General features: G+C 40.9%; 1 protein-coding gene across 24 annotated transcripts in view; it reads right to left on the minus strand.

Moving 5' to 3' along the window:
* The window catches only part of LOC148340971 (peripheral plasma membrane protein CASK-like), a 77,107-nt gene that overhangs the window by 45,455 nt on the left and 19,152 nt on the right, over nucleotides 1-12,500 (minus strand). For 11 of the 24 annotated variants that reach the window (XM_088290624.1, XM_088290621.1, XM_088290622.1 and 8 more), the window contains exons 4-5: nucleotides 6,882-6,929; nucleotides 5,586-5,663 (exon numbers count right to left, since the gene is read on the minus strand). The exons of 2 other annotated variants lie outside the window; for them this stretch is intronic. In XM_088290624.1, coding sequence (XP_088146750.1) covers nucleotides 5,586-5,663; nucleotides 6,882-6,929 — 126 coding nt within the window. The remainder of the gene's footprint in view (nucleotides 1-5,585; nucleotides 5,664-6,881; nucleotides 6,930-12,500) is intronic. 11 more of the 24 variants (XM_088290631.1, XM_088290628.1, XM_088290630.1 and 8 more) reach the window with 1 other exon arrangement.

A 12,500-nucleotide genomic window follows, 5' to 3' on the forward strand; every position in this document is an offset into this window, starting at 1 on the left:
CACAGTGTGTTTCGCATCCTCTGTTGGTGAAGAGACTACAGAGCATGTACTGGCTGGGTGCAATAAAGAGTCTGTTATGGTCACGGTTTAAGACCACAGTCACTTAGCAACAGACCAGTTACATGTATGGTGCGGGAGAGAGCTGGATAAAAGGGCCACTGTCCATGATGTTGTAGTCTGTCTTATCATTGATGTTATAGCAAGGAAGAAACATCACAGGTTAGACTAACCTTTACTCATCCGTGACATAATGAGTCAGTGATGGGTGGGAACCTTCCATGTGTGGAGGAGAATTTAACCTAGTAATTCTCTTCATTTAAAATACAGAGGATGAGGACTCACGTGAGTGAGTACATTCTTCAATACTTCAATAAAATACGACCAAAACCAGTTTTGCGCCAACTGCCTGCCAATAACATGTTGAGCCCTATTTATGTGTTAAAGGACAAAACCCAAGACAGCCCAATTTTCACAAACAAGCTCAGTTTAGAATTTGTTTTCTTCTTAGGAAACTGAAATTAGTTTTTTTTAATCTATTAATTTGGGACAAATTAGGAAATAAGTGTTGACTTGAAACACGCCTACTTTACTTTATATAGCCAAGCCCCCCTTCCTTCATCAAAGGGACCGATTACAAACTCTCCATTGAAAATCATTGTACTTTCATTGCTTATAACGTCCAAAAACGGTGATCAATTGGCACCAAAGTTCATGTAGTCATCCCTACCTATGACCACTTCAACATATCAAAAGGATTAACCTCTCCGTGGCTGATTTATATGAGAATGAGGAAATGAGGAATGATCAGAAGTACATGGATTATGCTCTGAGGACCCTGCACACTGCTACTTTGATGATCATGGTGAGGACACATGGCTTAGAAGCACCAGGTGGGATATTTACAGAGACTGAAGTGGGAATGAGTAGACATGCACATTTATTTGGATGAGGATTTTTTTGACAGTCGGCGGTGTAACTACAATGCGCGCCTTCTTATCCTTTGGAACATAACAGGACCGGGCTTCGCATACACTACTCAATGGAACGTTCCAGTGCAGCCACAATCGGCTGCGGAATCGGCCTCCCCGCTGGAACTTTTTTGTTCGCTGAACTTTGACGCTCCCAAAGCGGCCCAGTAATGCGTAACGTTCAAGATGACCACATCCAGGGTTCATCGGTGAGAAGTTTATCCGAAATGAACGCTGACAGCTTCATGAATTGGCTGCAAGCGGTGGTTTACGCGAACGTACACGGGTGGCAACAGCCAGGCATCACCAGCACCAAGTCGCCAGTAAGACAGCCCGCCCTCCAACGCTACTTGGCCCGGTTCCAAATTAACTGTGCAATGAAATTAGTTTATTTTCTTTTTTGTGAGTAGCGTCACTCTTCAGCGGGAGAAGTCCACCTTTGCAACATTTACAATGATGTATGGGAGAGACGATAGTTTGTTATATTCAGCATTAAACTCCATTTTAAATGACCAAAAACATATAGTGAATTAATTAAAGTTACCGTATTTTCGCAGTCATAAGGCGCACTTAAAAGTCCCAAATCTTTCCCTAAACTAACACAGCGCCTTGTAAGGCGACTGCGCTCATTATATGGACAAAGTATCACTCGCGACCATCAACCCTTTTACTCATTGGGCTGTTCGGAGTGTATGTTAGCACACCCTGCTGGACAAAGTGTGAGTCAACTATGCTTCAAAGTGACCATGACTATACATTATGTGACTATGGTGTTTGTGTGATGGTGTGGGAGGAAGCTGGACAAAAGGGCAGCTGTCCACAATGTTGTAGTCTGTCTTATCATTTATGTTATTGCAAGCAAGAAACATCCCAGGTTTAGACAACAGACAAAAAGCCCAAAGCATAACAGCACATCTCTTTAGACAGCCATGCAAATCTCTCTAAACAGCCATGCAAATCTCTCTAAACAGCCATGTGATTGGCTGAGTCTGAGTGGCTCCCAGAAGGCATTGCTCTAATGGCTCCCAAGAAGCCATTGCTATATCATTGTGTTACTTTTATTTCTTTTTGGTATATTGATGGCATGAGAGATACATGTTTTGTGTTAATCTTATTTCTTTGTTTCATTGTTTGCTTGTATGCTGAGTTTTTTTTTTTTATTGAAACCGTGACTCTAAGGAGTGTGGTGACCAGTGAAGTCCCTCCCCTGACGTAGTCTTGTAGACTATTGCCATGATACCTATTATTCGTTAGAGTCATTGTTAATGATAGCGATTGTCAATGGTATCATGGCAACTGTCTTTGAAATGTGGCGATTGCTTATGGTATTGAGGCAAAGTGAATTGCCATGGGCTGAGTCAGCTCAAGCAGCCGAGCTATTGCAATGCTAAAAGCAGCTGAGCTAGCGCCTTGAGCAGCCGAGTTATTGCTATGCTAAAAGCAGCTGAGCAACCCAGTGTGTGCTTCAAAGACAGAAATAGCACCCTCAACAGGTGTTGCGCCCTTTGAGGCAGCGCGTCCTATGACTGCGAAAATATATGGTAATTAAAACCCGCATTACCCGCGCAGCTGACTGCACTGGGAGCATTTAAAAAGAAGACACGCTCGCCTTGCTTCCCCACGACTTCTCCAAGTCACTTTTATGTTGTCATGTCTGCTCTTCGCTGATTGGTTGATTCTTCTGTCTGTTTACTTGAGTCTGCCCCGCCTCAAAATATTGCTTCATACGACTGTGACCATACTCAAGCACTGGTACAGTGTTGAGTCTGGCTATCAAGGCTAACAGAGCTCCACAACACACTTGCGCAGTGTGAGCGGTTTTGCCACAAGATTTCACAAGTGGATGAATTTCTCGTTTTGCATAAATTCAAAATTTTAATCGCAATTGTACGATGAGGTGACTTCGAACAAAAAGAGTGCTGTGTGCTCTTCTTCTTGTGTCTTGTAACCAGGCTATGTATGTGTTGCAGTTTTGATTTTTATTATACAGACAGATGAGAATGCACTTACTCGTGATAGCGTGAGTGAGCAAATACAAAAATTATAAAAATAAGTTTGTAGCAAAGAAACCTTTTCGATAATGTGGCAGCCCACTTTGATTTTTTTCTTGTTTTCCTGAATTAGTATTCCAAAAATCAACCAATGAATGAAATGAAAGAAAGATAAGAAATATATTAATCCGCTTTTCTCCATGTTATAATGGAAGACGACTCTTTGTCAATGGAGGAGCGATCGTCCTGTCCTCTATTTTACTTCTTAGCAAAAGTTATCGATAAGCAATAAATAGTTGTTTTAATAAATAGATGAATATTTTTTTCGTTTTGTTTTTTAAGTAAAAAAACCTCAATGCCCAGATCAAACTTTCATGTTCAAAAAGTGACGTGGGTTGCATACCACTCATATATGTTGGGTGCAGCAAAACACTTAATACAGTCATTGATATTATAAAATGTACACTCACAGCGTTACAGCGTCACATTTGCCTTATAAACATGTTTGCATGAAATGCACATTGCATTCAGATTGCTTTAACACTGCTTGTAAAAAAGTGTTCGGATCAAGTAGGGCTGGGTATTGATTCAGATTTTCAAAACCAATTCAATACTAATTTGCAAGGCCCCGATTTGATTGATTCACTTTGATTTTCGATTCAGTCAAAGATTTCATTCAGTACCAATTTTAATTTAATCTGCAACACAATCCCAGGAGAACTAATGCAGCAAAAATATGATTTTTTATATTAAGAATTGAACCCAATGCAGTTAGCTTAATCATGTATCTCATTGAGCATGACCTGATCAAAACAAATTATGAAATCAATTGCAACTGTGGGGCAGGTTGTGTTAAGTGTATAAAACTCACTGTAAACTTTTGACATAAAAATATCTGTAGCACCCTTAGTGGTATGCAAAATCCAAAGCTAATAACACTTACACTCGTCTAGGTTTGGAAAGATGGACACCTTTAATTATCAATATGACTTGCAAGAAGCGCATCCTGGTAAGCTAAATAGCATGATTTTATTGCTTTCACAACACAATGTGGCAAACAAAAAAATATATGAAAATGAAACTTCAATAGGCAGGCCGATTGAACACTCGAAATTGCCCCTAGGTATGAGTGTGAGTGCGGATGGTTGTTCGTCTCTGTGTGCCCTGCAATTGGCTGGCAACCAGTTCAGGGTGTCCCCCGCCTGCAGCCCGAAGATAGCTGGGATAGGCTCCAGCACCCCCCGCGACCCTAGTGAGGAGAATCGGTACAGATGATGGATGGATGGATGGATGAAACTTCAATAGAGCTCTTCTATTGAACAGCTAAAAAATGTAAAATGCTGTTGTACCAATGAGTAAGGGTTTTGGCTCATCACTGAACCCCTCAAGGTTAAAAATGCAAGATAATTTCTGATCCCCCCCCAAAGAAAATCTACACGCGGTGTAGAAATTATATAATCACTATCAATACATTATGTTTGTGATATATTATTATACAAATTTACCGGTCTGACATACATGTGTAGAAGACATTTTTACATGCACTGTCACAATTATTTATGGCAAAATGACACCATTTAACAGCAGTCCAAATGGTCACAAACATCTCCCCCAAAAAAAAAGAAAAACAAAAAAACAAACGCCAGTGTACAGACATTTATTTTGGTTCATATTGTTGTGTATTATGTTCAATTATCCTTGCCAGACCAGTTGAGGTCTCCTGGGTAAAATAAAAAAAAATGTATAAAAACTAACAAGTTAACGTTACATCCTACAATAAAAGGAGAATCAAAAGGCCAAGCATACATTTATTTTAGCCGACATTAAAAATTTAAAGCAAATTTATTCCTTACTTCAACTTATTCTTTGATGTAATTTAAACCATATATACATTTTAATATACAATTATATTTAACTTTATTTTGCTACTAAAGAGACGACCAACTTGTTAATGTTGACGAGAAGCTTTATTTTCAAAGCGAAAAGCTTCCGAGAGAGATTTCCGCTCCTTGAGATCGACTTTATTTTGCTATTAAAGAGACGACCAAATTGTTAATGTTGACGGGAAGCTTTATTTTCATTGCGAAAAGCTCACGAGAGATACTTCCACTCCTTGAGATGGCTGTGAGCATTGAGCCACATGCCGTGGATACCCTATTGATGTAATAGATACATGGGCCACCTTGTGGCGAAATGAGGTAATACCACCATACAAAGGTTTTCCAACCATGTTTTGGGGGGGTTATACATTGTTTTATGAATTGATATCGGACTATGAAGAGCAAAATTTATGAAATTCAATACATCAATTTTTTTTAAACCCAGCTCTAGACTATTAAGTGTCATCTATTTATCAAGTATACAGAATAATCTCCCTATAGTCACTGCCATGAGTGACAGTAAAGTACCATTACCAATAGGCTCATTGGTTGATGCTGTACGTTGACATTTTATGGATAAATCTGGGCATTTACAGGGTAGAAAAATAAAGTACCAACCTTTGCACGATTTTACAAGTCTGGATATTTTTGGGCACATGCAATTTTCAGTTGTTGTGCGTATGCACAATTTCACTAGGAATCTTCCACATATTAAGATAACAATACTCAGGTGATGGGTTTCTTACCTGGCCACAGCCTCACTGTACACAAACCCAGCATCAGCTCTCTTCACAATTTCAAAGCAGAGGTCAGCTCCATCCATACTAGGAAGACGAGGATAGTGCAGTTATTCGTGAGTTTAAGCAAGGATTGATGGCAAATGATCAAAAATGGAACAGCCAATCATAATCTTAGTCCAAAATAACCGCAACCAATTAACAAATTAACTGTGTGTCACATTGGAAGTTAGATTGTAGCAGAGTAGTGTTTTTCTTTACCTTTTGTAATGAACATTTGAAATTCCAACAAAAAAGAGCTGGGCAATTTAACACGTTAATTTCACATTCATTTACATCAGGGGTGCTCATTACGTCGATTGCGATCGACCAGTCGATCGCAAAGGTAGTATGGGTAGATGACATAAAAAATAGACGTCAGCCTATCATTATCCGTCACGTGATTGATACAGGGCAGCCAGTCAGATGACACCTGTTTTTTTTTTTGTGACACATAGGTCACCACGCATGCGCAATCAATGGTGGTAAGTGCAGCACAACTAACAAGCTAGCGAGTTGGTTACCTCCAATTTTAAGCCCTCGTTTTATTCTCTTGAACTCAAGGGGGGTATAAACATGAGTGGGGGTGCTGGACCAAGTAAGAAGACAAAAACGTATCACTTTAATACGGAATGGGAGGAGGCGTTGTTTTTCATAATGACATTTTTGAAGTGCGTTTGCCTCATCTGCCAGTCTACCATCACAATACCATAGACGGGAAATGTGGAGCGGGATTTTCGGACTGCAGTCATTTTTCAGACAACTTACTTGAAAAGCGAAAGCCGCCACCGAGATTGGCTACATCTACATACATTGTACAAAAAAAGTCTCACACCCACACACCCTCACTCTTTCTCTCTCTCCCTCCCCCTATATATACACATATATATATATATATACATATATATATATATATAATATATAATATATATAATATAAAATATATATATAAAAATTTTTATAGTAGGTAGATCATTTTGCCTTGGTCATTTTATAAGTCGCTCGCATGCTGAAAAAGTCTGAGCACCCCTGATTTACATGTTTATTAATGCAGACAATCATTTTATCGCACATTAATTACGTTTGTGCTAATTCTTTTATTGTGAAAGGCTGTTGCTTCCGGCTACAGACCTCAACGGAAAAGAAAACGCTGCTTTGTATTCAGGATACAAAAAAATAATAATAACTGTATAACATTACTGTTGCAGAAAGAAACAATCAGATAAGAGGTACATTTAATAAAAGAAATATTTTTTTTAGAATTACATTTTTAATTTGTGGGAGAGAGATCTCGCAGTCGAGTCCTCTTGCAGGCTAAACAAGAAGGGAGTAGATGGTGACTATTTTGGATTGTATTCACCGCAGGAATTATTCATTTTAAAAACATTTACAAAGAAATGTGTCAACTGTCAAAAACATCCGGACAGCTTGTCATCATGGAAGATTCTTCCAGTATTCCAAAACTATGCTTTTTTTACAGCTATAAAAAAAACTGACAAATATATATAAATAAACAGCATATTGATTTTTTTTGTTGTATTAATTTCTTTCAACATATCTGGTATTGAAGCAATCCAAAAATAATTAAATGTTTACCTGCTATATTAATAATATGGCACTTAGATTTCATTACTAACTGTATTTTTAACAGGTAACTAGTAACTGTATGTATGTATCCACTTAATAGTCAGATGCACCCCATGTTTGGAATAAATGGATCGTATTGTAAATGGCAAAAAAAACACGACGTTTCCAACTGCTTTAATTCACTTGCATCCTCCTCGCACAGGCGAACACGGAACAATAAACAGAGTCACGCAGGTTCTTGCGATATCCGCACACAACATGCGGGATGTTAACAATCTCCCTCTTTCTTTAAACAAAAAAAAAAATAAAATAAGAAAAGTGGCAGCAATCCTGAACATTTATAAAATGCATTTAACAGAACACAAATTCAAGGAAAAAATTCACATAACGTGTATAACATCACTGCACCCATACACCTTCTTCTAGGGCTTTAAGAAGCATCAGGGGAGAAGCACCTTTTTTTGTTAAGCAGTCAGCAAGTTGTGACTTTGCATCTGACCAGTGCACTTTGATTTTGTTTACCTGAAGCAGTTCTTTGATACTGCTTATTTCTAACCTAAGTCTCTTTTCTGTTACCTGTTTTTTGGATTTGAGAGCATCAAACAAGGAATGGTTATCAGTGACACAGATGAGAGGAAGAGTATTCAGGTCGGCTTTTCCAAGCTCAGAATAGAGTGTAGCCAAGAACTTGGCATTGTCAATCGATCTGACATTGCCAATGTTTCTCCTGCCAGTGTACTCCTCACTACACGTCTGATTTTCTTAGATTGCCAAAACAAAGGGGAGAATTTTCCAAAATTTCCCGTGAGAGCTATTAAAGCCCCACCCTGTGTGCCTCCATCTGGAAGATTCCCCAGCGAAGCATCACTGAAGACAGTCAAACTCAAATAATCATTTTCGCCCAAATACTGAAATTTAAGTGTGACTTTCTCTAACTTTAGTTTCCGTATCACCTTGTTGGTTTCATGTATGGACGGAACAGTAGCATTTCTAATGTTCGATGCCAGACTGCATGTGTCAAACATAACATCAGGTCTTGTTTGTTTAGCAACCCACAAAATCTGTCCAATTTTGGACCTGAGCTGATCTCTCTCTGACTCATTCAGTGGAGCATCTCTCTGTACAGAACGCGCCTTCTCTAAAGGAACTGGTTGTAGGGTCTCAATGTAAGTGTTCTGATGCACCTGCACTACACCGTCAACAGTTGCAATGTCCATCCCCACATATGAAAAATTCTCATGTTCTTCATGGCTCACATGAAAAGCAGACTTAATTACAGGGATAACATTGGAAACGAAGTTCCAAAGAAAACCATCCACATGACACGCCAATAATCCTGTGACCAAAGATTGCTCATTCTGCCAATAGAATATTGCAGGGTCAACTTGAGACATTTTACCACCAGTTTTCAGCATGAGTTGTCTGTCTGACTTTGTTGTACCAATAGAGGGATGCGTCCGCAAGTCCATACATGCATTTCTTTAGTTTCCATAGAACACTGCTTCTGTTCACACCAGCTTCTGGTGGGGGGTGAATGTAAATGTCTCTCGAGAGTTCCATTCCCTGTAGAAAGGCTGACTTAATATCCACAGAATGAACCGTCCACTTGTTTTGACATGCCACAGCTAACAGCAATCGAAGTGATGTAGGAGAATCTTTTTGCAACTTGTGAATATTGATTTCCTCAAAACCTCTGCCACAAGGCGAGCTTTAGTTACAATACCATTAGCAGTTTCTTTCAGTGTACAGACCCGTCTAGTAGAAACACATTTTTGACCTTTGTTAATGATCTCTTCATAAACATTGTTCTTTTTCCAGTTATCAATCTCTTGCTGTTTAGCCGCATCAAAAGAGATGTCTTTGGTAATGAGTACATCGGCATCAGTGTTTTCACAATCTGTGTGAAGATTATCAACCTGTGACATATCTAATGCTTGTCTTTGTCCCTCACTTCCATTAGGTTCTAGCCGCTGCAAATTGTACCAATTTTTGTATTGCCCCTTGGCCTTTCCTGCTCTGCCTAAAACTCTGGCAGTGTACTGAGTATCATTATCTTTGTTTGTAAATGTGACCACCTGACCCCTTTTTAATTTTACATCAGTAGATGAAACAGCAGGAGTTACATCACTCTCTGTTTCTGGGCCCCATCTCATCAGTCTGTCTGTTCGTGTCTTTATCATTTATTTCTGTGTTTTCAGTAATTTGTTCTCCTCCATGAAGACACTTTGTTCATCATCTGAATTCTCTAACACATCAGTCTGAACCATATTTTCATTTTCTATACCATTGTTGGGAACACTGCGAAGTGCAGGTTCATGCTCATTGTGTGCATTTAATTTACTGGATTGATGCACTCTGACAAGAATTCCGCCATGTCTTACGACCACAACGGCTCCATCCTGACCTATAACTACAGCAGGACCCTTCCACTCTGAACTATCCTGTCGCTTATAATACACTTAGTCACCTGTTTCATACATTTCATCTGTAGGTCTGAGCTGCTTACGTAACGCCCTTCTAATTCTTTCAGAGGATTCCACCTCTGTGAAAGCTTTTCTAGCAGCATGTAATGCTGTTAAGTGTTGCCCTACTCTAGTACTCATATTCGTACTCTCTAGAGCAGGTGGTTTATCAATTAAGACAGACGGAAGTCCAAACACAAGCTGGTGTGGACTATAACCATGCACATTGATCAGACTGTTTTTGGCCATAAGAGCCCAGTCTAAAGCAGTTTTCCAGCCACACCCATTTTCCTTTTTTACTTTCATAAGTGTCTCAGTCAGAGTCATATTGTGTCTTTCCAACAAACCGTTGCTCCAGGGACTGTACCCCGCTGTAGTTTTCGTCTCACTGTTGAATTTCTCCGCCATGTCTCTAATCTCCTCATTATTGAACTCTCCACCATTGTCCGTGAAGATCCGCTTGGGGGCACCGTGAATACGTCTCCACGAATGAATGAAGGAGCTGACTATATCCGAAGGTTTCTTAGACCTCATGATGTTTCCAGCGCTAAAACGTGTGAAGTGATCGATGATGTGGAGGTACCACACACCAGGTTCCAGCTCATGTAGATCCATTGCCACTGTTTCATTGTATTCGGAGGCTAAGGGCAAGCCAACTGCCGGGTTGGGCTCAGTCCTGCGGTGTTTCTGACATATCTCACAGTCACGAATGATGTCCTCCAGAATGATCAGGCAGTCTTTGTCAGTATTTCCAGAGCTTTGAATAAGCCTCTGCAGCCGGTCAGCGGAGGCATGACCAAACTGCTTGTGAAGCTTCAGGAGCACTTTGCGTTTTTCTCTAGAAGACATCCCTGTTGTGACACCAAGAACTTCACCTTCATTGTTGCTCACCTTTGTATTTCCATCTCTTATGTCCACACAGTAGTGTCCGGAACTGGTGAACTCAAGAGGCACTTGTTGCTTCAACATGACAACTCTGTCATTCTCCATGTCTAAAACAGTCCCTGCTTTCTTTAAAGACATTTTGATCAACAATAAAGGAATATCAGCAGGAACAACTTCTGTTTCAATGTGACATTTTGTTTGTCCAATCTTGGCTGGGATCTTTACTTTTCTATTGGAGTGCACCACTTGCCCATCTCCAAATCTAAAAGGCCTGCAGCTTGGAGATTGTGTTTGCTGCAGTTTGTTCACTTGACTTTGGCTCAGTTCTTTAAGGTAACAATCCAGCCACTTCTCACCACAAACAGTACGGGTGGGTGCAGTGTCAATTATGGCCGATCCCAGTGATTCAGCCAGAAATATCTCAGAGTTGGTCACAATCTTAGTAAACAGTGTGATGTTACACTCCTCCACACCATCACCTTCCGTCAACTTGACTTCATTCCTCCGATGAGGACAATCCTTCACCCAGTGATACGTGCTTTGACAAATAGCACATTTTGTTTGCTTGCCATATTTGTCGAGTGGATTTTTACCTTGCTGTGGCGGCCGCTGTCCACTCTGTGACGAGACGTTACTTCTTCTGAATTTTTCGGATACTCTTTGCTTTTGATCCGTGAAAAAGGCGGTATCCTTCATCTCACTGCCGTTAATTGCGCCGGTGATTTTCCCTCCGAAATCCTTTTCAACGGCGATTTCATCGATGCAAATGTCAAGTTCGCAATCTGTCTATTCTTCTCCTCGAGACACGCTGTATCCAGTAGTTTAAATGCTAACACAGCGTCAGGCAGGGCCATGTTGTACTTTTTCATCCGGTTGTATCTTTGCTCGAAGTCTATTAGATAGTCCGCCATGGATGCCGCACTGTCTTTTGCTATCGAGTCAAAATACGAATACGCTTCAAAAGCGCGGTCTTTTTCTTCTCTCAAGAACACCGTGTCCAACTTAGCGAGAAGTGTTTCCATACCATTTTCTTGATTTAGATCCTCCGCGGATATTTCCAAAGCAGTCTCTGGGGCTCTTCCTTCGAGACCCAGCGCCACCGCAAGTGCCTGATTCTTTTTTTCCCAAGTCCGTAACAAGTCTCCAAATGCTAACTTCATTTTTCCAGCACTCGTATGGTCTGGCTTCGTCAAATTTCTGCGGTACTCTATAGTTGGAAACCATCCTCTGCTACCATGTAAATGGCCAAAAAACACGACGTTATTAAGTTTCCAACTGCTTTAATTCACTTGCATCCTCCTCGCACAGGCGAACACGCAACAATAAACAGAGTCACGCAGGTTCTCGCGATATCCGCGCACAACATGCGGGATGTTAACACATATATTCTCATACCTTCCGTTGCTGATTTATGTTATTCGGAGCCAAGGCAATCTACAAGGGGAGGCTGGAGGCCCACCTTGCCAGCAACAGACCACGGGAGGTGTGGCAGGGTCTACGGAGCATCACCAACTTCCGTGGCAGCAGCACGACCTCTGTAGACCCGAGTGCATCGCTGGCAGAGGAGCTTAACTGCTTCTTCGCTCGCTTTGACTCGCCCAAACCGTCACACCCCTGCACTTCATGCTCCAACTCCCCCCCACTCACCGTAGAGGAACACGATGTGAGGCGCGCGCTCCTGGCTGTTAACCCCAGGAAAGCTACTGGACCCGACGGAATACCAGGCAAGGTCCTCAGAGCATGTGCCCACCAACTGTCACATGTTTTCTGCAGGATCTTCAACCGCTCCCTGGCTCAAGCAGTCATCCCCTCCTGCTTGAAAACTTCCACCATTATTCCTGTCCCCAAAAAGTCACCCGCCGTCCACCTGAATGACTAACGTCCTGTTGCTCTCACACCAGTCATCATGAAGTGCTTCGAGAGGCTGGTTCTCCAGCACATCAGGGACTGC

Source organism: Idiotropiscis lumnitzeri, chromosome 3, assembly GCF_059441095.1.
Source record: "Idiotropiscis lumnitzeri isolate Australia: NSW breed Sydney's pygmy pipehorse chromosome 3, RoL_Ilum_1.0, whole genome shotgun sequence".
Classification (NCBI taxonomy): Eukaryota; Metazoa; Chordata; class Actinopteri; order Syngnathiformes; family Syngnathidae; genus Idiotropiscis; species Idiotropiscis lumnitzeri.